At 41.4% G+C, this 27275-nt stretch overlaps 1 protein-coding gene across 1 annotated transcript in view; it reads left to right on the forward strand.

The window, feature by feature from the left end:
- Positions 1-23621, forward strand: part of CHRM4 (cholinergic receptor muscarinic 4) — a 41100-nt gene extending 17479 nt beyond the window's left edge. The window contains exon 2 of the mRNA XM_075188207.1: positions 19354-23621. Within this exon, the coding sequence (XP_075044308.1) occupies positions 19354-20858 (1505 nt within the window). The 3' untranslated portion in view covers positions 20859-23621. The remainder of the gene's footprint in view (positions 1-19353) is intronic.
- The last annotated feature ends 3654 nt before the right edge of the window (positions 23622-27275 follow it).

Genomic DNA, 27275 nt, shown 5'->3' on the forward strand with positions numbered 1-27275 from the left:
AAGCTGCCAAGTATTTGTGTGCTACATGAAAAAACAGACAGTATTTAACTTATGTGCAAAATAGAAAACTAATTTGCACCCCTTGCATTGTAACATGGTTTTGCCCAGGAGACTACTCATGTTTTTTTACTTAACTTTCCTTAATGAATCAGGCCCTGTGATTCGTAGCCATGCATAATGATTGTCACTGTTTTAATATATAGACCCCTATATATCACTTATTAAAGGGATGCATTAGAAAATGTATTTCTCAATGAGCTGGTTATTTATTAGTATGAAATAAGTAAGATTATTTCTCTCAACATACATTACATAAGTATCATATCTCCAACCGTATAGGTGCATAGAATATCTACAAAACACCTATAATATCTCAAGATTGTTGGAGCATGCTGAAAGTTGTAGTTCAACACAGAGCAATAACTTATAATTTTATCACCTGGGGCGAGAATGAAAAATGCCCCCTAGACCTCAATTTTAGCCAAATGAGCCTAAAATATTCATAAACTGCGCCCCCTTCAGCGTTGCACCTGGACGGTCGCCCCTATCGTACAGCCCTAGTTACGGCTCTGATTCAACAACAGAATACCGCTATTTGCCTATTGCTGCGATAGACCACAGAAAGGATCACACACAGCCGGATACTAACGCACACATACAGACATTGCACCAATACAAGCCACGTCACGTTTAATGATCTGATCACTGCTGATTAATGTCTGCAAAATGCAGACACAGGTCCAGAAATAGCAAATTACTCTTTGCTTGGCTCCTTTTTTGGTAAATCTAGTCAGTGGTCTCGGACTCCCGTCTCTCTCCATCATTGTCACCATTTCAACCTGAGTATTTTCTTGTGTCAAAATGAGTGAGTGTATTTCTTGCATCTTCATAAATCAACAATTTTTCTCATGCAAAAAGATGTGTCTATCTATTTATCCTCCTTTGATGCCTACTCACTCCCCCCCCCTCCTCTCCTACCCCAGGAGACAGGCATCTGGGTTTAATATAGTATTTGCCTAATGGCAGGAGATGTCACGGCAATGTCAGACTGTATACTGATTAGGATTGTGGTATGATTGCTGTCTGCTCCTTGTGTTCACAGGCTGGGCTGTGGACATGTTCGTCTTTTTAGGGAGCACCATGGCTAAGATGGTTCTATCAGCGAGATGTCTTTTTGTCTTTACAGTGTGTCCTTAGCATTGCACTGGGGAAGTCTAGCAGCGTTAATTAGCAGAACAGTGTCATTATATTGGCAGAAAATGTCTGTAAAAGCATAAAGTCATGCAGTGGAAGGATATTGTCCCAGTAATAACACATAGGAATTAGGATTTACAGACAGAGGTTACCTTTGGTACCAATCACATTCCCGACTTGTCTGTCTTCATCACTCCCCTATCCCCTCCTTCCTCCTGAGCCTTAATATCGCCCCCTCCTCATCTTCTCTCTCATAACAGAAGGTAAATCTCATTATATCTTCACATTCTGCTCAGCAATATCAATTGTGAGAAAAACACACTATCATTAGCGTGACTCAGAGGCTCACCGCTCGCATGGATAACGAGTTGTGTCACATACTGATAACACACTATGTTATTGCTGGGATAGAACTTCCTGTAAGAAATTATATGTAGGAACGGAAATAACTTGCGATGTTTAGCTGTTGGGACGGGAGAGGTGCTGGGTACACGACATGTTCTGCGGATACATAGGGAGCTTTCTGGACCACAGGTAAATATAGATTGTGCGCAAAAAGGGATTTAAGAGGCTGAGGAAAGGGGGGGGGGGCAGGGGTAAGCTGTTGGAACAAATGTACAGGTGATGCGTTTAGTTTATATAAAATAATATCTTTAACTGTGGTAGCTTTGGAAAGTACCCCCACTCCCCAATCCATACCAGACAGTGAAAAGTAGGGTACATTGGTGCACCTAGAGCAGTCTTGGCTAACCTGTGACACTCCAGGTGTTGTGAAACTACAAGTCCCAGCATATCCTTCCAGCAATAAGCTGCTATATGCTGCAAAGCATGCTGGGGCTTGTAGTTTCACAACACCTGGAGTGTCACAGGTTAGCCAACACTGACCTAGAGGGTCGCAACGAGATCCGCGCTAAATCTAGGCTTACTTGCGCAAATTAAGGCACATGGTAGCTTTAAAATTGGCATTGCACTGTCCCATGGCCCTTTTGCAACATACCTCCCAACATTTCAGTACCTGGCATCAGGCCAGGGGGCGTGGTCATGACAGGATGGGGGTGTGGCCACTCCCCATGGGGCTCTCAACTCTGTAAAACACACATGCACCAGTATCAAGTGCACTACACCAGCTCACCCCTGCGCTGTGACCGGGAGATACCTCCCAACGTTACCAACAGAGGGACATACATGTCCATGGGTGGGACAGCGGGACAGATCCCTAAAATTGGGACTGTCCCGGGGAAATCTGGACAGTTGGGGGATATAACACAGATAACTGAAGACCTAGAACCATTCCTGCTAAGCCCTGTGTGTATCACTGTGTCTTTATATGCATTATCCCATGTAGGTTTGCCTGTATATAGGTTAAAGTAACTTGGCTACAACAGGTTCTCTACAACATTACCTGTGCAAAGACTATTGCAGTCTGGTGTAACCAGATATCATCCTCAATGACTAATCCATATATGAATGCAGTGGGACAACAAAGGAAGAAGTGGGGTGAAGCCAGTGGTAGAACTACCTCTGTTGCAGAGGGTGCGGTGACTAAGAGACTGGGAGGGGAGGGGGCCCAGTGATGCAGATCCATTGTCTGGAGAGACCCCTTTGGGCTTTAATGCACATGTTCCGACCACTGCGTATGCTCACATGAGTGTGGGTGTCTCTGAAGTGTGGGCCAGAAACGCTGCCTCTTCCCACCAAAATGTAGCTGCGGGCTCCAGAGATCAAATGTTACACCCCTAGTCATAGCATGTATAAACACTTTAAAAAAAATTGCCTTTATTGGAGTTGGATGTCTAGTAAGACACAATGATATTAACAGAACCCTTACAAGGTTATTTACACTTTTGCAGCCATCTAATTGAAAAAAATATAAAACAGAATGTCTAGTATTTCACAGTGTTCTATAGCTGCAGATTCATTAGCTATAGTCATTATGTATATGATTACGTATTCTCTGGACAGCACTGCCTAACGTGATTGGCACTATATAAACAATTGGGATAACAGCTCCATTGATAATGTGACATGTAAAACGGGAACATATGCAGCATGCTGGCAGGACGGTCTCTGCACACACAAAATAGAAACGGATCCTGGGAATTATAGCCGTCGTACAGAGGCCAGAATCACATGACCTTAGACGGGGACACTATCTGCTTGTCTGTCCCACAATCAAATCACAACCAATCACTCAATGACAGACAGTAACAGAATATGACTGCAGACATTTATTTATAATCTTGCATTTTTTTTTAAGTCCTCAAGGAGAGGGGTGTACCGGCAACCAAATGCCCCACAGGCCATGTATGAAGTGTCATACAGAGCCCAATCCACCTGTCACCTGCAGCCCCATCATGGCGACAATCCAAAACAGAGGTATAATAACCAAAATAACCCCGGGCCGTGACCAGCGGGACAGCTGCCCAAGCCAATTCTCAGGGTACCCCGCAAATTGTAACCGTATAGCCCGGCTTTACCCGGGGACAAACCATAGGACCCCTCCCCTTAGCCGCAACACGGGCTGTGACAAAACATCAAAAGAATGAAATTCTCCATCTTAATATTGCCATGTATTCTTATACTTTTATATTTCATCTATGTTTTGTCCTTTACACTTTTGTATTTCTTCTTTATTTTATTTTATTAAAATCAATATTACAAGAATTCACAATGTTAAAAAAAAAGCAAAAAAAACCCACACAAACGTCTTCCTAATTACTTAATCTATGGGTGGGCTGGGTGGGGTGGCATTTGTGTTCTTTTGGAACGATGGGTGAGCGTGCCTTCTGATTATAAATACCCGCCATGGCCGAGCATACACTGCTCACAGCCTTCACTTCCGCTGACTATTAGCCTCACTACCTCCCAGTGGGACCCCCACAACCTACCTGACCTTCCAGCTTATCTATGACCCCCTTAACAACACCAAGCTGGGTATAAAAAAAAACGAAGTAAAAAAATAAAAATGACGCCTACCCCAATCAATCAAGCAGTGCTAAATTAAAGATCCCAACCATCTTCTAGGCTTCCTGACCTAAGGGTTGGACAACTTACTGATTGGCTTTCAAGACTTTAGATTCTGAGTCATTTAGCCCCGGCAGGTGGAAGTAGTAGGGGAATGTCCCCAGGTTTTTTTTTTGTTCCCTTTGTCTTGGGCTTGGGTGGGGTAAAAGCACAATCTCTGGGCTATGTTCAAACTTAAATGCCTACTTTGCATAGTATTGCTGATGTTTGTCAATGCAAACAGCTAATTCAAACTCAGCACAGTAATGTCCATGGTTTGAAAAATAATATAAATTACTATATTAATAACTTTAAGCTGGAAAAGCAAATTCATGTTTTTAAAATTGGTTTGACCAAGAGTCCGTTGAACCAGGTTGGTTTGATTGAATTTCGAGGGGGCTTGAACAGCTCAGGTATCTCTACTGGTGAGCACCAGTTATAGAATTTGTAGTTGTTGAGTTTTATTTTTATTTATTTTTTTTAAATCATTTATCCCTTAGGAGTTTCTAGTTGACAATGCTGGACGTAACCCAAGAAGAAGCTTTAATATCAGATCCTCCTATTAATGCAGGACCAATGCTTCTAATAAAAATAATAAATCATATAAAAATAACAGACAGCGTAGCCCCCTTGTGGATTGTATAACCAGCCCCTCAGCTAGCCAGCACGGGCTCATTATTTCTATACCGGGAAATCATCAACATGGGGTTACCAGTTATAATTGGGTAGCACAGGTTTGATGCCACTCTGGGCAGTAAGAGCCTAGTTAATGAATACACTCACCCACCACTCTCTTGTTAAAGAAGGCTTTATATATAATATTATATATATATTTTCCATACTGCCACTTCTAAATTTTCACTTCAACCACTGTGCGTGTGTGTGTGTGTGTGTGTGTGTATTTATATATTATAGGCCAAGTATTTTTTCCTGCAATATTATCTCCCATTGTAATTCCATTTGCCATTGTTTTTTTTTTTTTAAAGATTTATTTTTGCACGGTAAAATATAAATACAACCAGCATTAAGAGTCAACGTGAATATAAATAATTGGTAACCATAAAATAGGAACAGCGTAACGTCTTAACAACTCAATGAAAGGGTATCGTATTGAGAGCATTGAAGATGACCAAGGGTTTTAAATAGCAAGAAGGGTGAATGAAACGGGAAGAGGAGAGAAAAAGGACAGAGAAAGGGATAGAAAGGGATAGAAAGAAAAAAGTAATTAGGGAGAGGGAGGGCCAAAAATTATGTAGTCTCAGGCAGGCGCGGGCTGGCAATTTCAACCCGGGGGGGGGTGCAGAGGCGGCCGCATCACATGACATGGGATGCGGCCATGTCATTGATGACGCGCCCGCATCCCGTGTCATGTGATGCGGCCGCCTGTGCGATGATGCGGCCGCATCTCGTGTCATGAGATGCGGCCACCGGCAGGCAAAAATCAGCGATTTTGAATCTGGGGGGCGGCCGGCCGGCCTACCCCCCGGCCCTAACATCGGTGATTCTGTGCGGCCCGGGGCCCTCCGGCCCAGCCCGCTTCTGGTCTCAGGAGAAGGGAGACTGAGCCTGAAAGAATGAAAACCATGGATCCCAGACCTTGATGAATGATTTAGATGATTTATTAAGAATGCTAGTTGTGTATTACATTTGTTGTATCTGCCAAATTCTGTTAATAATAGTCTGAAGGGATGGGGAAGTCTGCTGCCGCCAGTCCTCTGGGAAACTTGTTCTGGTGCCGAGTCGCCGAGGGTGCCCCTAGAGATAGAATATAGAATCTAGGCTCCAATGCCACTTCAACTTGGAGTACCGATTGGATCATTTGTTTAACATCGGTGCAGCTTCGGATATCCTTTTGCCATTGTTAAGGATCACAGTGACTTGTTCATGCAGATTCCACTTTCTTCTATTATTTACTGATAAATAAAAACTTTTTTTTTTTTTAGTAACAGAAAAGGTCCAAGCACCTAAATAACACAGAGTTTCATTGACGCTGCCTCAATGTGTGGTCACACTCCCCAAACAGTGGCAGCAGAGAGTTTGACTAACTCTGATTAAGCAAACGGTGGGTGCACTCAGCCATTGTTTTAATTCCAGCCTTCACACAGTGCTTCGCTTCCCCTTCTGAATTGTAGGCCTGTAGCAAAGTGGATAGATTGAGCGATAGCAAGAACCTCCAAACCTGTGTCTGTAGTTGCACCCCTCTTTGGAATGCAAAACCCTCCGAGTGTATTCAGTTTGTTTTTTCAGATTCCTTCCTGTCTCGATGCCTTGTAAATGGTTGAAGCTCAGTGGGTAAGAGCACTGATTGTATAACAATAAAGGGGAGAATTGTTAAAGACCTTGGTTCAAATCCAACCCTCCAATAATCCAGATTCACTCCATCTAAAGGGATGGGCTTCCAAATTTGGGTATGAACATGGTTAAATGTGAGCGTGGCTGGTGATTATGACCTGGTGGAATGGGGGCATGGCTGCCGGATCAAGTGCAAGGACAAAACTGTCTCCAGATTTTTGATGTTGAGAGTTATGGAAGTCTCATTGCCAGGTCCTGGTAACTTTGTGTCTCAGGCTTAAAAAATAGAAGATTATAAGCCTGATTGGGGCAGAGTGTTTTAACAATAGTGTGCGCGCTGCTGTGTGAAACTGTACACTATATATGACTAAATAAATAATAAATATTTTTTGGTTAGGCGTGAGGTGTTTATGTGGGATTCACTCCCCTGTACAACAAGACATTCTCCTAGCCTCCAAACCATCAATTGCGCCCTGGAAACTCATCTCTTTAGGTAAGCTTACCAAATTCCCAAACCATCTCCTTAACCTTCCTAGGCTATATTACCACAACACAATTTAAACAGGCTCACATTTAGGGCTAGATTTACTAAACTGCGGGTTTGGAAAAGTGGAGATGTTGCCTACAGCAACCAATCAGATTCTAGCTATCATTTATTTAGTGCATTCTACAAAATGACAGCTAGAATCTGATTGGTTGCTATAGGCAACATCTCCACTTTTTCAAACCCACAGTTTAGTAAATATACCCCTTAGTCTCCTTCTATATGCAAAACCCCTGACTGAGCACTTTTTCCCATTGCTATGTGGCTGATCCAATAAGCGACAGTTAACCTCACGTATTCCCTATAGATTGCAAGCCTGCGTTCAAAGCCCTCTTAGCACTTTATCTTTCTGTTAATACTCAGTCTTCTTGTATTACAGCGTGTATCCCCGATTGTACGGTTCTACAGAGTATGCTGCTGCTATATAAATAAATGCTAATAAAACCTAAAAATAGTTGTGAAAGCTACAAGAATCCGGTGAGATAAAATAAAGATAATTGCGTCATGCCGAACACATTGCATTAGTTGAATAAATTATTCTGTTTTAAAAATGATCTTGCCACTAAAATAGTTTGTAGTGTTCCCCAACCCTCATGCTAATTACTGGTTGTATCACATCTCTCAGAGTCCTCCTCTGCTGTTTAATTGTGCATTAAAATGTTTTATCTGCCTTTATATTAGTATAACTCTTTACCATTCATCAGACAGCCCAGTGATGCCCACACAGAACCGCTCATGTGTTGGCTCCTCTACTACATCATAACAGGGTGTTGTTGTCTCCCGTTTACCAGTCGGAATTATATGGAATTAATCAATCATTCAATACACCTTCCAGAAACCCCAGGACGAACAGCAGTCATGTTCCTTAAGAGGTGTTGGTTACTCATAACATAAAACTAATTAGGTAGGTTTATGTTATCTTTGTTTCGTCATTTCAATGCTTCCATGGCAACTATAAGGTTTTATGTGTTTTTCAATCCTTTATATTAGGATGTGTCTTCTCCGAAATGACAGGTGTTTTTTTTTTGTGTTTTGATAAAGGAGAATGACTGTTCCGTTAATCTGCTAACGAGCAAGGGAAGTTGGTGAGGTCAACCTGTCCTCCCATAAGATAAATGCACTATGATCGGTCTGTAAAGAGGTCGCGTAACATCTCACTTAAAGTGGCTGCCAAAGTTGCGGTTGCATGTTTGTATTGCGAGTTGCGTGAATCATAAGATACATGCAACGTGTGTGTGTGTGTGTGTGTGTGTGTGTGTGTGTGTGTGTGTGTGTGTATATATATATATATATATATATATATACATATATATATATATATATATATATATACACATATATATATATATATATATATATATATATATATATACATATATATACACATATATATATATATATATATATATATATATATATATATAAATATTAGTGGCAAGAGCACACTTCTGGTGAAACACAAGTGAACAACTTGCCTTTTTACATTGTTTTAATGTCAGGATGGTAAAGTATTTGACTACATAAATCTTCCATACAGTTTCTTGTGACCCTAAACACTAAATAAACAGACACCTGCTCTCTAGACACCGGCCAGCTGTTCTAGCATAGGAACACTGAAAAAAACAGGTTTTAATACCTGACACTCCTTCCACAACCCTAGCTTGATGGGCAGGTGACACTCCCACTTTCCCTTTAAAAGGGAGTTCTCATCAGCTGCTTCTGTTTGCTCTGACTACAGACACAAAAATAATTATACTGTTATTTTGTCACACATATGTCCTCCACCTGTTTATCTTTAACCTCGGTGTACTGTTGCACAAATGTGTAACTTTATTTGCATCCTTTCTAAGCGGATTGCCATCTAAATACCTCCCTTTGTTACAATATATACACACACATACATACATACATACATACACATGTCCATTGCAAAGGTGAGGCCTATGGGAAATGAGAAGATATCCTTCCTAAAAGGCCCATCGTAAGGATACGTGTCGAACGCATTTCTAAGGGGCATGGTTGACTGAAGTCTCCACCCCTTTTATTTACTCAACATACACATAAACGCCCCTATTTTTATGCACCACAAATGGAATTACGTACAAATCTAAATCCAGTCCATAGTTGCCAACAATTCCCAGAGACTGTTCCAGTTCAAGATGTCTTCCTGAAAGTGTTTGATTTTCTTTTGCTATTAAATGATAGTTTATTACACATGTGTTTTAATGTTACAATACAGCTATATTTTGGTCTTGTCATGTTTGAATAAAATCATATCTCTGTGTATAATAGAGACCTAGTGCTAAAAGAGAGCACTTGTTTAAAATATGGACATTTGTTTGTTTAAAGTAAAAAGAGAAGGGAAGCGCATGGGATTATGGGACAGTAATTCTTAGCAGGCACGGGCTGGGAGAGGGATGGCCGGGGGGCACACAGACAGCCGCATCATGTGACACGGCCGCCTGTGCGCTGACACGGCCGCATCTGATGTCATCAGATGCGGCCGCGGGGGGGAAACTATGTTTTTTGCATCCGGGGGGCGGTCGGCCGGCCTACCCCCTGGCCCTAATAGCCGTCTGACCCAGCGGCCCGGGCGGCCGTTGCCCCCCTGCCCCCCAGGCCAGCCCGCCCCTGGTTCTTAGAGAGGTTTTCCTCTTTTAGACAACCCCTCTTTCTGTCCTTTTGACTACACCCTCACTCTCACACCCTATAATAATACTTTAAAAACAAAGCGTTTAAAAGGTTTAAACTTGCATCACTACACACACTATAGTGGTCCTATAAACATTAATAAAACATATCAGTCAACTGTAAACGCAATTAAATTATGTTTTATTTATGTTTCCTGTGTTAACATGTACTTCACATACCCACGGACATAGTTGGTCTCATTTAAGAGTTAGGGGAAAGCAAAAATAAAAGAGCAAATTTGCATCTTGGCAAAACCATTTTGCACTCCCCTCTCTGCTCCAAGCTTCTTCATATCGAGGACCTTTAACTTTTCCTGGTAAGTTCTGTGACATAGACCATGCACTATTTTTGTAGCTCATCTCTGCACAGCCTCTAACACAGACACTGAAATAATCTTTGTCTAAATGCGAGAAGCAGTTTAGTTAGAAGAGGAATAGTCCTGAGAAGGACAGATTCATTCTCTATATGTCCCTAACTGGATTCCATCATGATTTACGTAGGTCTTCTGGTCTTTATGCTTATTGGAGTATATACCGTAGATACTATAAAATTGTGATTAACTGATGCGCTCGAGCTAATAACTGCTAAAGGTAACGATTTACCAACGCTATGTTATGGATCGTTATTTTAATTACAAATAACAGTCACCTAGTATGTTCTAGTTTTATAGAATAAACATCACTCTTTATTATAAAACAATAATAATCTGATAACACTCTATTAATATTTAGTGTTACACATTCCACTGCCGTTAGGTTTATTTTGCTATTACTTCTGCATGATTTTTATTTAAAATATTGGCGATTATTATTTTGTATCATTCAGTTAAGGATATTCACCACTGGCATACACATTTACATACTTGTTTGAATACATATTTTGTGATTTTGACAGTGAATTTGAATACAAGTTAGGTTTTAATTACAACTAATGAGTAACCTTCTACCAGGAGGAATATGGGAGAGGTTAACAACGTTTTGTCCCCTACTCGATGTGGTTCGCCAATTTAACAGTCACATTCGAGCAAAGGTAGGCGCGTGATATCTGAGAATAGAATTCGTTTACTTGCTTATCTTTAAGACGTTTTAAAAAGAATGTTACATTGTTTTTATAATTTGGCCACCGGGGGCAGTATGTTAGTTTATTTGTTCAAGTGGTATGATAGCAACCAAGCAGGATAATTGAAAATATGCAGCTAAATAAGGGTTTCTGCTTAGTATAATCTGTCATTATGTAAAAAAAATAAACTGTTCTTATATCTAAGGTTTTATATAATTTCAAGAAATGTTTGCTGCCTTTAGGGTTTCCTTTAGAGAGAGGGGCAAACCCTGCTAATGGGTGCGGATTTGCACTTGGACAAACCATGTTGTAATGCAAAATTTTTTGCAAGCAGGAAAAAGAAATACTGGCTGCTTTTTGCATGTAGTCCACACATACCGGGCAGCTTTATTTTAGCACTGATGCAGAGTTGGCTAGAACATGCCCCATCCCAACCCTAAATATGTCCAAGGTTGGTTTTGCCAAGGTGCAAAATTGCACCTCCTAAGTGGATATACCACTGATTCTAAATGAGGCCCATAGTCCAGTCCTAATTCCTGGATATGTTAATATATCATCATCACCATTTATTTATATAGCACCACTGATTCCGCAGCGTTGGACAGAGAACTCATTCACATCAGTCCCTGCCCCATTGGAGCTAACAGTCTAAATTCCCTAACATACACAGACAGACAGAGAGAGACTAGGGTCAATTTTAATAGCAGCCAATTAACCTACCAGTATGTTTTTGGAGTGTGAGAGGAAACTGGAGCACCCAGAGGAAACCCACGCAAACACTGGGAGAACATTCAAACTCCACAGAGATAAGGCCATGGTTGGGAATTGAACTCATGACCCCAGTGCTGTGAGGCAGAAGTGCTAACCACTTAGCCACCGTGCTGCCCCCTGCTTATTTCAATAAATAAAACTTATCAACACAAATTACAGAGACAGTTAAGAGTTTTTATTGTGTGATTGCAGGGAACTCTTGGATGTAGCGAGGATCTTCCTGGTAGATATTTGCAGCGTCCCTAGAGCCAGACACCAACTAAAATAACCTCACAGTCTGCGACACGGAATTGGTTTAGGGGCATCACCGAGGCTGCTTAAAAGCTTTATGCAATCAGCAGATTAAACTTTTATTTCACTTACAGAGACAAAACACGGCAGGGAATCTGCATGTATGATCAGTCTGCTTTCATTCAGGGAACTCATCATTAAAGCAGCAATGATACAACAGTCCCTACTAAAGAGTTTATTTAGAACATGGGAATAGAATCTGCACATCGGGGTTAAACAAAAATGACGGTATTGTAATCCGTGGCGGAACTACCATTGGTGCCGCAGGCGGGGTGCATCGGGGCCCTTGGAGATTATGGGGCCCGCTGCACTGGGAACTAGTGAGCTGTTGGCCCAGATTCCCTCCTCCCTGATTCCCTGCATCGGGGCCCACAGCTCACTAGTTCCGTCCTCTGATTGTAATATATTCTTTTAGGACAGATTGAAGACAGAAACAAAGTATTCCTGTGAGTGTGTGTAAATGTGATTTTAGCACGGGATGGTGGAGTCACAGGTGTGTGGAATCCCCTTATAGCTGGAGAAGTTATAGAGTAATAATAACTAGAAATTCAGCTGCTGCAGTATCACTTGTGGCCAAAAGGTGGCGGTAAAGAGTCAACCCATTCTTTCTTTGTGTTCTTATTAAGATACCCTTATACATTTCGAATGCGCCGGGCAATTATGTCATTTTGGACCTGATTGGTCACAGAAACAAATGTGTGTAGTCCCATAAAATTGCAGATACCAATCAACATAGATCATAATTGCCCACTCTCCTGGACTGTCTGGGAGATATCTTGGAAGACTAAGCCAGGCCCACAGATCCCGCCCACCGTGGTCATGTGATTTGCTTCAAATCGAGTCATCATGGCCCCACCCCCTAATGAGCAACGTGGGCTCGGTCACGACGACCCGAATTGCACCATCACGCCCCCCATACTTGCCCCTTGGACCTCTCCAACAGGGTCTCTGGGAGAAAAGGTCATTTATAATTTAAATCCGTGGTCTCTATTATCGCAGCCCTTCAACCTGAGGCTGACCGTACGATAGAGGCATTAGAAGTACCCGTGTGCATCTGTCCTAAAAAGAGTCCCTTCAAATGTTATACCTCAGTATATGGTACAGTCCACCCCATTTATACAATAGTGCATTCCCCTTCAGAGAACTGGGTCTGGCTTTAGTGTCACTTGTATACCCACTTTCAGATAGAACGCGCTCTTTTCAGTGATGAAGAATTGGCACACCCCCACCTAAATCTGGAAGTTTATGTCCATAGGTGCTAGCAGCCACAGTGTCAGATCTCTCCCGCATGGCGGAGACCTGAGCAGCAGGAGGACTCTGCTATATGACAGTGATGATGACAGTACTCAGACTCGCCAAGTTCAAAATAAGCGGTGGTCCTAGCGGAAAGATCCTTTGCAAAATACTAATATAGAGAAGGCATCATCATCATCACCATTTATTTATATAGCGCCACTAATTCCGCAACTCTGTACAGAGAACTCACTCACATCAGTCCCTATGGAGCTTACAGTCTAAATTCCCTAATATAGACACACACAGACAGACAGACTAGGGTCAATTTGTTAGCAGCCAATTAACCTACCAGTATGTTTTTGGAGTGTGGAAGGAAACCAGAGAACCCGGAGGAAACCCACACAAACACGGGGAGAACATACAAACTCCACACAGATAAGGCCATGGTCGGGAATTGAACTCATGACCCCAATTCTCTAAGGCAGAAGTGCTAACCACTGAGCCACCGTGCTAAAAAAATAAATAAAAAAAAAATCACACGTAAAAGTAGAAAACCCTTTTTAATTTTTCCCCTAGAACCCCAAAATAGTAGCACCATGGGGCCCCTATGATACCAGGTATGTCACCCCCATCAGTACCTTTCTGAAGGATAGCCTGCAGATGTCTGCACATTACTGTGTGAGGATATCAGAGTGGAGCGGATTGCATGGTGCATGCAGATCTTCCAGTTGGGGAATTTCGGGCAGGGGAGGAGGGGGGTGAAACATTTTACACAAAGTTCCCTTTTAATTACATCCCTGGCTGAGTCTTCAAAATGAAGCTCCAAAGACCACAAGTGTTTCTAAAGATCTGTCTTGCCTGATTGCACAGGGAGTCTGGTTCTGCAAATACATGTTATATGCTGCAAAGAACGACATGGCTATTAAATGACTAATGTTGTAATAACACTTGAGTACATGTATATCATAGCAATACAACATCTCATCTTACGATTTGTCTGTAAGAGTCACCTAAGGCAACTTCAGCACCGTAACGCTATCAAAAGATATAAAAGGTATATACATAGATAATAATTGTATGTTATGATAGGTGGAGACAATACACATATAGTTCTGTTTGATGTACAAACAGCCGGCGGCGTAACCCATAGCTACATTAGCTGTAAGTAGGTTGTATAATCAATGCTTCAATGCCAAATAACTGCTGGTTAGAGAATTATACTTTCATGCATCCAAACCATATAATCTTTCTTAAAGTTCAACGAGCGTCATCAAGTATCATTGAGGACAGACAGGATGTAGTTACTGGCGTGCGTGGGGTAAAGGCTGTTTTATCATCCTGCAACTAGGGAGACATCAGAAATCCTGAATTATTCATGGAGAAAGTGTCTAGAACTTAAGAGATACGCTAACCTCAAGACTTGTGTTTGCATAGTGTCTAGTACATTAGAATATATATGTCTGACTTATGTTTATGCTATCAGCACATAGGCAAACCGAGGGGGGGGGGGGGTTCCTAGTGCCTGGAGACCCCCTTCAAAGCCTTGAGCACTGTATAATTGAGGTGGCTGGACCCTGCCACCGCTTCACACGGCTCTGCTTGAACAGGGAGAGCTGCGTGCAGCTAACAGTAGTGCACGCAGCATTGCCCATATATATTATGGTGATAGGAAGAGTTGGAGAGCAGCCAAGCACTGTCTAATATTATAGCCACATTCCCATGCATGCTGGCCACGGCCACTGGTGGCGTTGTTTGCAAAGCCCTCCTCTACAAATCCTGCGTTTGCCCCTGGAGCAAACACAGGGATCAGGGTCTCCCGCCTTTTCGCCTGCTCATATCGTCAGACTTCCAAATGCTAGCTCCGCCCCCAGAAACATAACCCACCCACCCCAATGGTGTTACCCATTCATTGCCATAAGGCTACTCCCCCTCCCCCCCACCCAAATCAATTGTACTGTGAGAGTGTTATCACACAAGAATAAGATTGACAGGACAGCTCTAGAAGATGATGAAAGGATTATAGGAAATGGGCAAACAATGGAACCTCTACTAGATGGTCAGCTCTGCCTTTTGGGTGTGTGCAGTTATCTTCTGTTAGATGCACCTTCATTTCTGTACGCAAACTAATTGGGTTGGAGTTAGCATTGCCCTATTAGAGGCATCTAGCTATACCAGCTGCCCAGAAATGGTTCTAGGAGCCACTGACAGAGCCTAATGGCAGCTGAATTCTCCTACAAATATTGCGCAGTTGGCGAGTGTATGGTGGTAAGGTGACACCAGGAGGAGTGCTCAATAACAGTCGGTTACTGATGGTGAGAAAGAAACTCAGCAGACACAGGGGTATTGCAACCCCCAAAATAGCACGACCTCTGGATATTGTCAGAATATAAAACAGATACTGACATTTGTGATCAAACAGACAGAAGATATGAAGTATAGTACATAAAGTAGAGTTGAGGTTGTCAGTCATGGCAGAGCATTGTGGGAGGTGTAATAAGCCTCAGATTCCCCAATTAGCTTCTGTTCATAATCTTCGCAAGTTGAAGGATCGGGGTCCAGGGTCCAGTGGTTGAATAAGGTTTTAAGAAGATGACCAATATCATCTGACTTAGGGGTATATTTACTAAACTGCGGGTTTGAAAAAGTGGAGATGTTGCTTAAAGCAACCAATCAGATTCTAGCTGTCATTTTGTAGAATGCTCTAAATAAATGACAGCTAGAATCTGATTGGTTGCTATAGGCAACATCTCCACTTTTCCAAACCCGCAGTTTAGTAAATACACCCCTTAGAGTCACTCACAGAGCCATTTGCTTGTCCAGTGACGCAACCTCACAAAATTCAGCCACCACCTGTGAAGAGACCAATTCTGGCTTTTTAATTGGGAAGCCCTAAGTCAGTGGAAATTTTATTTTTCAATCTGCAAAACACATTTAGAGGAGGTGTCACTTGGTGATAAATACATATACATTGAAAAGTCACCATGATAAAAGCCAGATAATGTCATTTGCGCACTGAGTTATATTACTAGAGTCACACAGCCATCTGCTGGTAGTTTAGCAAAATGCAACTATGGTATACACTTTATTACCTAGAGCAGGGTTTCCCAAACCCAGTCCTCAGGGCTCCCCAACAGTACAGGTTTTCTGGATCACATGTGACATAATTAGGACCACCTGTGGATCTGTTACACTGTGTCAGTCAGTAATGAATACACCTGTGCTCCAGCAAGGAGATATGGAAAACCTGCACTGTTAGGGAGCCCTGAGGACTGGGTTTGGGAAACCCTGACTCCTAGAGCCTGATTTTGAGTAAGGAGCAAAGAAAAGGTGCAGAATTTACACATTGGCAAAACCATGTTGCATTACAGGGGGAAGTAAATATAAAATGTAGGGACAGATTTATTGTTGGGATACGACATGTCAAGTCAACTTTAATTTCAGTGTAAAAATAAAGCTACATGAAAATACAGCCAGTATTTGTCTTGCGTGCAAAATAATAAGTAAATTTGCATCCCTTGCATTGTAACATGGTTTGTCCAGGTGGAAATCTGCTCCTTTTCTTTGCTCCAACTCAAAATCAGGCCCCTAGTGTAGAGGCTCATTATTTTCCCGTAGAAGGGAGTTTGTCAGATATTACTAAATTATAGCAGTATCATTTGTACAGTGTTGTGTAGATGAGGGGGGGTGTTTATTAAAGCTGTTCTACAGATAATTGAGGTTTTGCCAATAATGACCAGATTAGTTTTTTTTATAACAAAGCACTCAGTCTGTGGCCTGATACTTTTATATAGATCTTACATAGACCATCCATGCCATCTTTGCTGATTTAAGCATCACTGTTTGATGAAGGACCCAGCAATTGTGTCAGTCCGCTACCAAGTGAAAAGTGTTGGATTCAAAATAAAATATTGGGGGGGGACATTTATGGAAACCCATCAAACTCAAACTGACATTTTGGTTAAGAAATTAAAGCAAACATACAGTTGGTTGCATGGCCAATACCTTTTTCTTTTGCACCAGTTTTCAAAAATGTTAACCAGGTTTTAAAGTGACATTATGCTTTAAAATTGCGTTAGGCTTCCCAGTATGAATGCCACAGAGAATAGTTATTTTAAAACACAGGTATAAAGTAGATGCGGTCAATGGTAAAGCAACTAGCTCAATTCCATAGGAAGAGCAGGAACAAGATACCAGGATTACCAGGTTTAGTTGAAGCAGGAAACACTGGATGCCAAGCACGATTGGAGAACTGCAAATACAGTTTACCAGGATAACCAGGTTTAGCTGAGAAGCAGGAGTTACTGGATACCAGGCGCAAAGGATAGCTGCAGATGCAGGATACCGGGATCTCCAGGTTTAGCTGAGATGATGAAGTTGCTGGAGAGCAGGCACAATAGAACAACTGCAGGTAGAGGATACCAGAATAATCAGGTTTAGCTGTGGTAGCAGGAGACACTAGATCCAGGCAAGAATAAGACTGGCAGAAGGTCAGGCAAGCCAGGGTCAGAAGCCCTCACAAGAGCCAAGTCAAACAGAGCCGAAGTCAGGGTCACTGACAAAGGTGCAATATTTTGAGACAAACAGGAGTCAGAAACCGGGAGACAGATCACAGGAGTTACACAGAGACCAGCAGAAGAGACAATTGAATTGGCACCAGTCTGTTGGAAAAAGCAGTCTTATAAAAGCCAGACACAGGTGATCAGGATCCAGAACTAATGATGAGAGCTTAACCCCTTGCAAGCAGGATCTGGCATATGTAAAACAGCATCCACAGGGGAGATGATGTACTACAGACAGAGGCAGATCATAACAAATTGCTTATGTTAACCATTTATATATGGATTTTTTATAGCGCTCCTCAATGTCTAAAATAATGACACTTAAATTGAAAAATATTACCACGCAATGGTAAGCAGGTAGAGCCTCCATCATTATAAAATCATTTCCTATCATTATTATGTTTATTTAATCTGGTTACGATGTAGGTTTTACATTGTAACCTTACAATAAACCTGCAAAGCCAAGATAATTAGAATAGTTAGCGAGAATTGCATTTAACATACGGAATAACAGGAATCAAACACTGTGCAGTTAGTCATTTTCCAGATAATTTTTTTATTGCAAAATCATAGACGGTCCCTAGAAATTAGGGACCGTGGCAACTCTAAAGCAAGTACTTATTTGTGATTTTAGTTTTTTGTTTCTCAATGCAAGACTTTGTGTTGGCTCCGCCCCATTATCTCTATGGCCACAAGCATCCCATGCATGTTATGTGGGGAAAAAAAGTGATATGGGAATAATTCAGTGCATTTAAATGCTTAGTATAACATAAAACACAATTCACATACAAAATAATAAGACCAATGACATGCAAAGTGAGGAGAGTGGGGATCTTAATGGCAATAGTGCGAGTACCAGGTTTAGGGAGAGCACAGATATGGCCAAATTTTGCAGAGATGTTTTTGAATTTATTCAAAGTAATTTGTTTAATTTATCTTTAATGTTTAAGATTAAAATCTTATCATTATTTTACCCATAATGTTTTTATTCCACCCTAGATACGAGTGTGCCCTGTTCATTTAAAGTGCACCCATTACAAGCACACATGAAGGCAGCCATTTTATGGACTGAACCATTATTCATGAGCGTACCGCTCATCACTAGAAACATGTGACATGACTGAGGCATGAGGCACCAAGGATCGTATGCCTCTGTGTAATCAGTAGTACCCAGCTTCATTCTCATGAATATTGGTTATAAAGGCACATTGTAATAGAATTTAATGCTTTATACATTTAGTTTCTATTATATAACTCATGAGAGTGCGCTAATGTAGTGTATTGATTCTTATTGTAATTACATTAATTAAAATCTAATCAAAAAGTAGAGCCATACAAAGTAAACATTTGGCATTCATTTTCTCTGAGTAGACAGTGATTTTAGAAAACATTCCCTTTTCTAAATAAGTCTCCTAGCATTGCCCACACATTGGCACTTTGTACAGAAAAAATACAGCTTCTGTGCTTTGGGACTAGAGAAACTGTCAGGCTCATTAATGCGACACACTAATTAACTATAAACAATGACCCAAGATGCTCGTTCCTATCATCTTTGAAAGTCATTATACAAGGACCATGGAACACGTCTAACCTTCACAACAACATGCTAAACAACTTCAGTGACAGTACAGTCCGTGTCTTAGAATAGAATTCTCTAGGCGACTACTTGTGAACATTTATTATAACTTTTTTTTTCTCCTCTCCTTTCTGTAGAGTTTTTCTATAACCTATCTGATCCTCATTGGCCGATGACGATGGACAACGACACCTGGAAGAATTCGACAAGGGCTCCTACCCAAACTTCCAATGATACAGAGCTGGTTCCTGGCCAGTACCAAACAATGGAGATGATCTTCATCGCCACGGTGACAGGTTCACTCAGCTTGGTCACGGTGGTGGGTAACATCTTGGTCATGCTCTCCATCAAGGTCAACCGCCAGTTACAGACCGTGAACAATTATTTCCTCTTCAGCCTAGCCTGTGCCGACTTGATCATCGGCGTTTTCTCCATGAATCTTTACTCTGTGTACATTATTAAGGGCTACTGGCCACTTGGACCCATTGTGTGTGACCTCTGGCTGGCGCTGGACTATGTGGTCAGCAATGCGTCTGTCATGAACCTACTCATCATAAGCTTTGACCGGTATTTTTGTGTCACCAAACCATTGACCTATCCAGCTCGAAGAACCACCAAGATGGCAGGTTTGATGATCGCGGCTGCTTGGCTCCTCTCCTTCGCACTTTGGGCACCTGCCATCCTATTCTGGCAGTTCATTGTGGGTGAGAGGACAGTGAAAGATAGGGAATGCTACATCCAATTTCTCTCCAACCCAGCAGTAACGTTTGGTACAGCCATAGCTGCCTTCTATCTTCCAGTAATCATCATGACTATCCTCTATATTCACATTTCATTGGCCAGCAAGAGCAGGGTCCGCAGGCACTGTCCAGAGACCCGACCGGAGAAGAAGACCAAGCCAGTGAGTTCTATGAAGAGCCCTCTAATCAAGCAGATCAAAAGTCCTCCCAAATCTGAAGCTGTGGAAGGAAAAGCCGAGGAGAAGAATGGAGTGAGAAACGGGAAAATAGAAAAGTCATTGACAAACCTTCAAAATGTAGAAGAAAAAGAGACCTCCAACGAATCTAGTACAGCTAGCATGACCAATAATCCTCAGGATAAGCAATTAATGAGTGATCCCTCTACTGGTGTCGTCTTGGCTCCCACTCAGAGCTTGCAACAATTGCATCCAAGGGTCAATGCTGCTTCAAAGTGGTCTAAAATCAAGATTGTCACCAAGCAAACAGGAAATGAGTGTGTGACGGCCATTGAGATAGTTCCAGAATGTTCAATTCCTCTGCACCAAGACTCATCCCTGCCCAACACACGTCCAGCCAACGTGGCAAGGAAGTTTGCCAGTATCGCCCGCAACCAAGTGAGGAAAAAAAGGCAGATGGCGGCCAGGGAGAAGAAAGTCACCAGGACCATCTTTGCCATACTGTTGGCCTTCATTCTCACCTGGACGCCTTACAACGTGATGGTTCTAATAAACACATTTTGTGAGACTTGCATCCCTGAAACTGTGTGGTATATAGGATACTGGCTCTGCTACGTAAACAGCACAATAAACCCAGCTTGCTACGCCCTGTGTAACGCCACCTTCAAGAAAACCTTCAAACATCTACTTATGTGCCAATACAGGAATATCGGCATGGCCAGATAGGCTTCAAGAATATACTTTGCCTGGGATAGCTTAAGCCCGTATGATGAAAGAAGAGGCTGAGAATATCTAAGGGACTTCAGAGTTTTTCCGGATAAAGCAAAATCCACTTTGTTAGCTGCATTAATGAAATGTACTTGTTTAGCCACAGGATTGCAAGTAGATGCGAGTCTGATGCAATCGGCACGATCATTAAAAACAAGTCCTGTTTGAAGGACATGCATAAGTAAATAAACAATGAACAAAATGGAAAACACCATATCTTAAAGAACCACACACATCCTTGTGTAGGAATGGCTACAGGTTTACCAGTTAAAATCATGGGGCCTGTTACCAAAAGGATCTACTTGTTGTACAGCTGCTCTGAACCATCTTTGGTCTTTCGCAAGCATTCCTGACGACCAAGCCCTTGTAATTCTGCAAAGCATAGACCAGTTAATGACAAAGCTAACTTCTCAATGCTCCGCTTCACTGACGTTCTTGCTGAACATTACTTTGTTACCTGTTTCAAAGCCGTAGCTCAACCGAGCCTCCTCTGTAGCTCTACCGTAGCTCTACCGAGCCACATCTGCTGTCCTACAATAGCTTTTGGTGTGACATCAAGCAACATCAGCCTTGAACAATCCTTGTCCTACGCTAGTGCTGTAATATTATCATCTACGAACTGCTGCTAATCATAGAGGCTTTGGGATGGGCTTGACTGGTGGTGAGGACAATTCTCTTTCTGAAAAGATTTGCCGGGAGGATCTAGAGAACCCTCATTTTTGTCCTCCTGAGTCAACTAGTTTTTTATCATGTTGATTCACCAGACCTTTATATTTTTCCATCAAGTTCAATTGTATCTTAAAAACAAGATAAGAAAAAACAACTACCACATTCCAGGCTGAGCGTCTAAGAGGAGAATCAATCGCGTTAAATCAGCGCTTCTGTGACATGTTAGTCAACCAATCAACTAAACTCAGTTAAAAAGTGTCACAATCATCTAGTTCATCTTTTCAACATTTTGACTCTTTTCAAGAAATTAGATTTGAATAAGAAAAACAAATAATTGGATGATCACCTACTGGCATTCCAGCTTGTGAATAACCACCTATCCCAAGATACTCAGGCAGCCACTGAGACGTGTGTTTTCATAAAACTTGTACGTCAAATATCTCAAAATACGGAAAATGGGACACAATGGAATACAAAAACTTCCCTGAAAATATATATATATATATAAAAAAATAAGTTTTAGATAAAGAAAAATCTTATTTGACCAATTTTGATATAGTGCTCGTATGGAATCCTTTCAAACCAAATAATGTCATCCTAGATGTTTTATCGAGAGCGTCTGACAAGATAGAGGGATCAAGTTAGTGCGAAAGTTTTAACCTGAAAACAGAACTAATAGTAGGAAGAAATCATTACCCGGTTGGTGACCTGAGGGCAGGTTTAAAAGTCACCAATTTACAGCTATATACACTTGGATCCAGATTCATGGTGAAGTAACCACTTACTATGTGGCAATCCACCTGAGACCACTACAAGTTCTTAAGTAGCTGACGGACATGGACAAAAGAATGAGATGTCAGTCACTTTATAGAGTGCTAAATAATTGATAATGAGATCATTATTTCTGCAGGATCGTTGCAACGGGCGGTGTTAACCCTTCAATGCCGCAGGTCCATTAAGACACAGAAAGAATCCAGTCGACAGTGGAAAGGCTGAAGCCCGTGGCATGTGCTAAAATAACTTTTGGTCATTATAAGAAAGGCCTGAGTTATTTTTATACATCAGCGCAGTTACCATACAATCTGTCCCACCTATCACAACTTCACTCATTGGTGTAGCACCATGAGACAGCCCAGAGTCTCTACAAGCTGCAAAGTTCGAGTAATGTGTTTCTCCATTCTGGTCCTCAAGTGCATCCAACATGTCTTGTTTTCAGGATTTCCTTAACCATGTGCGAGGGAGTTAATCTGTTTGAGTAAATATCCCATCTGTTCTCACAGAGGGAAGTTCTTGTTGGGGGTACCCCAGGACTGGGTTTCAGAAACCTTGACAGTGAAGCTTTAATCACGCACCAGTCACCTCTACACAAAGGAGGGAGTCAATATGTCAGCAGAACCAGTATACATGAGAATGCAGACTATTAATTCATAGAGACCCATTGCCTCAATGATGTCATTATTTCCTAGTGAACTAATATGCTGCATTTTCGTGAAGACGTTTATCTGCTCATTAATTGGCCGACCATAATGGGTAGAAGGCAACGAGTGCACTTTAAAGAGGTTTCAGATGACCTTGAGTTACTTTTATTATTTTGTGTGCAAGTAAGTTCTGTTTAATACTTCATTTTTATAGATCTGGTTGTTTGAAATATTATTCCCTGTATCCACGGTCGTTGTATAACTGCTAACAGTGTCTGCAATGCTGTATATAGGAAGGAGCAGAACATGCAATGTACTTTTGTGTGTGAAACAGTAGACATGGTTCATATCTTAAAGCAGGAGGAATTCAAGGAGACAAAAATGCTGTCGAGAAGTTTAGAGGAACTGGAAAAATACTTCTGTTCAGCCGAGGATGCCGCAATTGAACAATGTCGTCAAGACGCAAGATGTCTGCAGACTGTCAGATAGGCTGGACACGTTATGTCTACTAATGAAAGTGTAAGAGAGAATCATAATGACAACTTCATGGACAGGATGGAATGCGAGAACTGGCAGAATGTTCTCTTTAAATTATTTTTTGTTACCCCTAAAAATAAAGGTATATGTTAAATGACCCAAACGTTGTATCGTATAGAGAAAAGTGAAAGATGATGTCCAGATATTTTGCAAGAGGTCCTTATTGACATTCTGAAGACAAACCATTGAGGACAAAGCAGGGCTTAGAATAAGGACCATAAGATATTGCCTTAAAGCCCCAAAAGGATAGTATTAAAAACATGCAGTACCATTTATGACCACCAGGTGGGGGTATGTTGGTCGAATCGTCTGTTCAGTGACGTTTATACACTAACGCTGGGTACACACCAATGAAATTATTGCGCCAATCACATAATGCACAACTGTTAGGTCCGATATTGCAAGAGTGTGTACACTCCCACAATCAAGTTTTATCGTATCAAAGCACATTGTATCTGTTATAAAGTTTCTAAAAATTGCGATCAACGATGGAACGATGTCGGGCAAATGTGGAAGTGTGTACGCTCTCACGACCAGCAGTGTAGGCAGATATCTGTATAGTGTGCAGAGTCACGATCTTGTCAGCAGATGGTTATGACAGCTGAAGAGCACAGATCTGAAAGTAAATCATGTAGATTTGTACACATAAATCTGTATGCTCATCGGGACTTTCAGTCATTGGTAAAATTGTACAGAATTTGCATCTGAAGTCAGATTGCATAGGTGTGTACCCAGCTTTACTTAGGCAGGATTCATATATATCATGTGTAAACTGTATATACACTGATCAGCCACAACATTAAAACCACCTGCTTAATATTGTGTAGGTCCTCCTAGTGCGACTAAAATAGCTCTGACTCGTCGAGTTATAGACTTCACAAGACCCCTGAAGGTGTCCTGTTGTATCTGGCCCCCAAGACGATAGCAGCAGATCCTTACTGTAAGTTCCTGGCTCTGACTTGTTTTTCCAGCACATTCCAAAGATGGTTTGGGGAACAGATCTTTTTTTCGTGTTCCTCAAACCATTCGTGAACAATTTTTGGGAACACTGTTTTGGAGATTCTCTAACCCAGTCGTTCAGCCATCACAATGGACCCCTGTGAAAGCTGCTCACATCCTTACACTTGCCAATTTTTCCTGCTTCCAACACATCAACTTCAAGAACTGACTGTTCACTTGCTGCCTAATATATCCCACCCCAAGACAGATGTCAATGTAACAAGATAATCTATTTATATTTATTCACTTCACTTGTCAGTGGTTTTAATGGTGATACTTATCAGTGTATATTAGCCATATTTGTTCAATTTAATATGGCATTTGACATAGTTCTCAGTCTGTTAATACTTTTCACATTTGGAAATCATTTAAACACAATCAGAGCAGCGGGGCAGCACACTGTCACTGCCGAGCGGACCTGCACATACTGTGCAGCCGCTGGCAGCCTTAGAAATTAGAAAGGTGCGGGGCCTAGATCGCCCCCCCTATAATCGCTCGGGGTAAAGCAATAGTCTGGATCCGCCCCTGACAAAGACCCACACAAATCTGTCACACAGAGAATATACCTCCTTGTGCCTGCAAAATAAGTGCCCTATCGATAGCTGTTGCTAGAAAGACCTTTTTTGTGCAAGTGGATGCAAGATGCACACCTATATAAACAAAAAATAAAAATAATAAGACCAATGGCAAAATATTTAAAATCAATATTATGTGCAGTGGAGCTTCTCAAAATAAAAATATAATAACATCACAGTAAAGTCTAAGGGGTAAATTTATCAAGCTGCAGGTTTGAAAAAGTGGAGATGTTGCCTATAGCAACCAATCAGATTCTAGTTATTTATTTAGTACATTCTACAAAATGACAGTTAGAATCTGATTGGTTGCTATAGGCAACATCTCCACTTTTTCAAACCCACAGCTTGATATATTTACCCCTGAGTGTAATTATAGTTCAAGAGTGGTAAACTGCCAATGAAAGTTGTAGAGGTACATTTTGAAACTGCACTCTATGGAGGGGATAATAATTCCACTTGCAAAGAGTTATCTTTACATACGAAAGGATCGCAGGCTTTATTGCTTTATTATTGCTGATGGTCCAATACAAACTTGGGGGTATATTTACTAAACTGCGGGTTTGAAAAAGTGGAGATGTTGCCTATAGCAACCAATCAGATTCTAGCTGTCATTTTGTAGAGAGTACTAAATAAATGACAACTAGAATCTGATTGGTTGCTGTAGGCAACATCTCCACTTTTCCAAACCCGCAGTTTAGTAAATCTAGCCCTTGATGTTATTGTGGCAGTAACACCCCTCACCCATTCAGATATGGGTGTTGCTGTGTGATAAGGGTCCTATCATATCACATAAAACAGTCCTCTTGTATCTGAGAGACTTCGCAGATGGAAACAGTCACTGCCACTTATAGCTCCCTATCTTCAGTCCAACTAAAGAAGGTTACAAATCCCAGCCATAAAGAAGAAGTTTAAGCTTGCAGAAGAGAAGGGGCTTATTGAACTGGAAAGTTGGGGATGGTCACATCAGTATTCATCTGGGGTAGTGAGTTTAAGCCATATTCTGCAGACAATGAGCGAGGTCACTTACTAACAGCACTAAAATGTGCAAATCTCCTTTATAGCTACAGCAACCAATTAACGATTCCTAATTATCGGCCTAATGCAGGCAGCACAATGAAAGCCATTGTCTGGTTGCTGTAGTGTTGGAGCAGATTTGTACATTTACAAACGTTGATAAACAACTCTCATAGGACTAGATTTAACAAAACTGCGGGTTTGAAAAAGTGGAGATGTTGCCTATATCAACCAATCAGAGTCTAGTTCTCATTTACTTAGTACTTTCTACAAAATGACAGCTAGAATCTGATTGGTTGCTATAGGCTACATCTCCACTTTTTCAAACCCGAAGTTTAGTAAATATACTCCATAGTCTGTACAGTGCAATAAGCAATGATGACAGTACAAGAGGGCATCTGGGCATTTCTGCTATGAATAAAGGTAGATATATTATACATATAAATAATTAATTCTCATGCCAAAAAGGAGTCAAAGATAGCCATGTACCAGATAGCAATAGGTAACATACAAACAATCTTCAGATTGCCCCCTGTGAAATGCTGCAATTCACGATTTGCAGTGAATCGCCCCATCAAGGCCTTCGTTTCACCCACATCAGTATGGAAGAGGGCAGGGTGTAGTAGGGCTCCCTGAAATTCGGGAGTCTCCCGGACTTTCCGGGAGAGAAGACAAGTCTGGCGCATGACCTAAATGATGAATTCTGGGACCAGCAGGTATGGTGCAATATAGCGAAGGGCAATTACATGAAACAGCACTGACAGGAGATAAACACTAACATACTTACACACACTGATATATACTACTAATACACACATGAAACAACTTTACAATAACACACACAATAGAACTGACTTACACACATCTTCAAATTCCTAGTGTAACCCTTTCATTAACAATTTCCACCAGCCAATGTCTGGATCCTCGTGTACTTGAGATGATTATTCTCTTGTACTACTCTATGGGCTTCGTACATAAATATATATTGAAGCGGCATATTTAACATGCAGAAATGACATAAGCAGGATCAGTCAATGTGTCATGTTGGGGACTGTCGTACACCAAGGTCCCCCTAGACAGAGGTTACCAGATTCTTGAAAATAAACTTGGGGACAATTTGCCCACTCCCCCTTTTTAAGCCCCACCCACAATGGAGGTACAGC

This window comes from Mixophyes fleayi, chromosome 10 (assembly GCF_038048845.1).
Source record: "Mixophyes fleayi isolate aMixFle1 chromosome 10, aMixFle1.hap1, whole genome shotgun sequence".
NCBI lineage: Eukaryota > Metazoa > Chordata > Amphibia > Anura > Limnodynastidae > Mixophyes > Mixophyes fleayi.